The sequence below is a fragment of the Branchiostoma floridae genome, chromosome 13 (assembly GCF_000003815.2).
Source record: "Branchiostoma floridae strain S238N-H82 chromosome 13, Bfl_VNyyK, whole genome shotgun sequence".
Taxonomy (NCBI): domain Eukaryota; kingdom Metazoa; phylum Chordata; class Leptocardii; order Amphioxiformes; family Branchiostomatidae; genus Branchiostoma; species Branchiostoma floridae.
In genome coordinates this window covers 11,229,276-11,233,684 of record NC_049991.1, presented here as the reverse complement: position 1 = coordinate 11,233,684, position 4,409 = coordinate 11,229,276, and the positions used below count along the sequence as shown (strand labels likewise).

Genomic DNA, 4,409 nt, shown 5'->3' with positions numbered 1-4,409 from the left:
AAGGTGACCACAACAACGTTTTCCCCGTGCGTTCCCGCCCTCTCTCCAGCAAAGTCCCTCCCCTTGGCAGAAAAACAAGATTGTTGTCTCGGCGCCAAGTAGTCTCACGTGTTGGCTTCTCTGACTCTTCGGACACTTTCCTTGTTATTTTGGTAAATACGAGTAATCGTCCATGGGGCGTCCCCATTGGTGGAGCGGTCCGTGGTGCTACCGTGATTGACGTGTTGGAAATCCGACATGCCTACTGAATATGCAAGCGAGAGCGTCATAAATAACAGCGTGCTGTATAAAAGCCGGCTGAAAAACAACTACAGTTACATTTGCGGTGAGCGTGCAAGGAGGTTAGCGGCGATACATCGAAGGAACTACCGCCTGTGTGTGTGTTATTTGCGCCGTTTCTTCACAGAGAACCGACGGGCTGTAGTCCATAGAAATGAGAACCTTCCAGCTGTTGTTTACCCTGGGCCTGGCGGTGGCGTCCTATACAGGTGAGTCCAGACATATTTTTTCCTGGATCGGAAGGCAATGGTGTGTTTTGAGCAGTGGAAAATATCATCTACTTAGTACTGGAGGGCGTCGCCATGGAACTGTTGTGATGAGAAGAATGCAGGTAGAGTGGTGCCCCAAATGTAGGAAAATTGGTACATTGGCCGATCGTTCTCTCTTCACCGCCCGGCAGATCGTCGTTTCCCTCTTTAAAATCAGTGGGACAACATTCAAGGTCACAGGGCCGGCGCTGGGTAAAATTATTTAGAGATATGGGAGTCTTTCTTCGTGACCATACTCATTTAGACCTTAGCTTAGGGACTGATGATTTATTTGCCTCAAAGTTGACCCCTATTAAAGTTTAGATGCGGTTACCGGTTGTGGGCGCGTGTCTGAGGGTGGCAGTGGTCGGTGTTTATCTTGTGGTTTGGCGATTGTGCCAGTCATGAGTAGTCCGGCGTTATTCGGGACAGACAATTGTGTGCAAAAAGGTCGGCTTAGTGAAGATATCGACTGACTGAACACTGGACAAAGCGGCATGCAGGACTGCCTTGAGTCATACAGAAGGGCAGCCAGAATGAATAACATACGGAAGGTCGAGGTGCCTGTCCAATGAGATCCTGTTTTGGACGACTGTGATGGGGTGCTCTTTTTATATTGATGCGGAAAATATGTGTATTTGGCACACAACCTAACTTCCGAAAATTGATTTTATAATACACATTTGCAATCCAGTTGCAGTACGCATTGGGCGTAAAAAAACAACCGTTGTTTTCTTGACAAAGCACTGCCACGCCTAGCGTGTCCACCTAGAGCGGGAAATCCTCCGTAAACACCTCACTCGGCAGGGAAACAGGTCGGGGGACGCACGGTAGTCAGGCGCCATATGTCGGCGACGTGAGGTCAATACATGGAATTTCCGAAGAATCTTGTCATTCCAGGCAGGAAAAACAAAGTTGTGATTTAATTTCCTGGGGAACATTTTTACACCACAGTGCCAGACAGCAGCATAGGCACGGATTAACCTCCGAGTTTGTTTGTTCTACTGATTGGTGATGTACAAATGAGCTGGACTCTTAATCGAAGTTTGATGTCACCACTATATATCACTGTAATCCTCCAAACATCAAGTTTGCGAGCACAGGAATGTTTGCGAAGTGCGCACTGATCAACCTACATTACGGCCGTGGAGTTCAGTGACCCCGTGTGTAAGGTGATACCCGAGGGTGGGGCTGTACAGTTGTACAGGTGAGGCCGGTGTCAGGCTTCCCGCGCGCGGGGACAATAGTCATATCGACCCAGGTGGGACAGCTATGTAGGAATAGCTGGATGGAAACTGAGAACAAAACGGGAAACGTGGGAAGTGAAAGGCTGATACTTCCTTCTTAACTGTGTAAAGACAAAAACACAGAACAAACTCTACAAATCGGGAACAGATTGTTTTACTTTCAATGACGTAATGTTAACTAACTTCAAGATTTCAAGTGGACTAATCTATCAGTATAGCGATTGCCAAAGAATGATGTAAGAATTCTTCAAATTAAGTTGTTGGTAACGTTTCCCTGTGGACAGTAACCCCTGAATGCCATCAGGGCACATGTCCACCAGTCTTCCGTGTCAGCTTAGAGCAGTCCACTCGGAGGTGTAAGCAGCCGTTGACAGTTGTGTTCCAGACTTGTCTGTACCAACATATTTCTCGTTTCTCATCCACAGCCAAAGTGCCGGTGGGGAAGCCTGTAGAGGTAGCGCCATCTAGCGGACAGAAGGAAGAGGTGCAGCCGTACATGGAGGTGGAGGTGATAGAAAAGCCGAAGCCCCGACAACGTAGCTTCACTCCCAGCAAGTGCTGTTCCATCGGCAAGCGCGTCGCTCTGAAACAGCTGTCCTGCTCCGTGGACGTCCACCAGGTGGCCAAGAAGAATAACGGCGCGCACAAGAAGAAGATGAAGTTCCACGGGCCCGAGCCCGCAGGCAAGCGGAACCAGAAGGGCCTAATGCGGAGGGTGGAAAAGTGTGCTCCGCTGAAGGACACGTCGTCCATGTTTATGAAATGTTGCCAGGTCCAGACGCACTACATGAAGAAAGTGGACCGGTGCCGGGACCTTCCTACCCGTAAGCAACAGAGGCAGTGCCGCCGAGCTCTCAGGGGCGAGAAACCCAGCGGGAGATCCATGCGTCTCAACAGAGAGTAGAACACCTGGTCTCAGAACTTTGCTTTTACCATACATTCCTTTGTGAAAAAGATTACCTACGAACTCAGGTGCAAACGACTCAGTTATGGCTTTGTATATTGCATTGTTAACAGACCTGTATGTTATGTTTGACCATATGGGTACCAGCTTGCTGTAGACATGTATCAAATCAAAGATTGTTCAGATCTGTTGTTTGATTGCATACCAAGACATAAAGCCCTCAGCGTCCAAACGCAGGAGATTTGTTCTTCAAAGATAATACTTAAAAGGTTGTAGTGAGGACCTCCTTCATGTAACACATTTCAGCAGCCACAGTGGCATTGACAACTTGCAAGACTCACGTGTAGGGCCATTGAAAAGCTAACCAACACTGCCGGCCATGGATAACCTTGCACTAATGTGTATTTATTGTGACATCCAGTGCTGTGTACATCAGCAATGTATATTACCGTCACAGGGGGTATGTGTTTTAGTTGATTAGCCAAATTCTTGTTGCACATCCATCACGGCTGTAAGCCAGGAGCACGGGAGTTTCCCTGTTTATATTGTGAATACTGAAGCCCCAGGATATGTTTTGGATAGTGCAAGTCCTTGAACTTGATGTAGAAAAACAAGTGACGGAGAAAAGAGATCCCAGATGTGAAGGGCACATGTGTGCCTGGTTCAGTCATCCTTCCTACCAACGTTGGGTCAGGGTTGCGTCCTAGCGGAGAGCTGATGAACTGCACGCCAAGAATGTTTTGTACATAAAGAGTGATCCGAATCCTTGTAAAAATCATGGAAATGTCGGAAAATAAAAAGTTACGAATGGTTGTTGTTGTATTCTTTGGATTTAGTCTTCTTGATTTTTAGTTCAACTATCTTAGAACCAACATTCTATTCACTCCAATCCTGTCAATTATAAAATCTCAAATCGGCCTGCGGGCCACGTTACATTGAGGTTAAGAAAAAGGCAAGGATCATCTTTCCATCATTGTGTTGCCTATAGGCTCTAAAATAATTTCATTAGGTTAGTAGAACACAGGATATTGGAGTTTTCTTTTACACAACCAGTACTGTCTCTTACCAGCTTACGTTTCAATGTCTCTCAGACATCTTCCTCTAAGCTTGTTACTGGAGTTCTGCTTCTCGACACTTCGTGTATTGTGTTCTTGTCCCAAAAAAGGGCCATCCTCATCGGCTACATATAGCGGCGAGAAGCAGAACTCCAGATCTGAGGAAGGTGTCTGAGAGACATCGAAACGTAAGCAGATGAGAGACAGGTTTTCTGTCCTACGCAGAGATTTACCTGCGTCATCGAACTCCAACAGGGGAAAATGACACGGTTTTGTCTGCAGGAAAGTGTACTGGTTGTGGAAAGGAAACTCCAATATCCTGGTATCCAGCCGTATTATAGCTCCCGAGTCTCTTTTGCTCGTATTTGCGGAGAGGACACAAGAGACTCGGGCCTATAATACGCCACGGCAGGATACCAGACTAATATCCTATGTCACTTATACCGTAATACCCTTGTTAGAAAACTGGCAATCAACGTAACCTTCAGACTGGCAAATCCTACGACACAATTCTTCAAACAAAGACAAACGTTCTTCTATAATTCCTTCAAGTTCAAACCCTCCGTGTTGTCATGACCGTCTGCGAGTCTCGGCGCCAGGCAGACAAGCCAGGAGACTAGAAAGCTGCGGGGAGTAGTTTTCTTCGATTTGGAAGGTGAAATGCGCCCATTTTGTA

The 4,409-nt window shown here is 46.8% G+C and overlaps 1 protein-coding gene across 1 annotated transcript; it reads left to right on the top strand.

Annotated features, from left to right (window-relative positions):
• Positions 1-272: 272 nt before the first annotated feature.
• On the top strand, positions 273-3,490 carry LOC118428994. The gene is made up of 2 exons (XM_035839328.1): positions 273-488; positions 2,200-3,490. Exons 1-2 carry the CDS (start codon positions 434-436, stop codon positions 2,676-2,678), a joined length of 534 nt encoding a protein of 177 aa, XP_035695221.1. The 5' UTR covers positions 273-433; the 3' UTR covers positions 2,679-3,490.
• Positions 3,491-4,409: the final 919 nt, after the last annotated feature.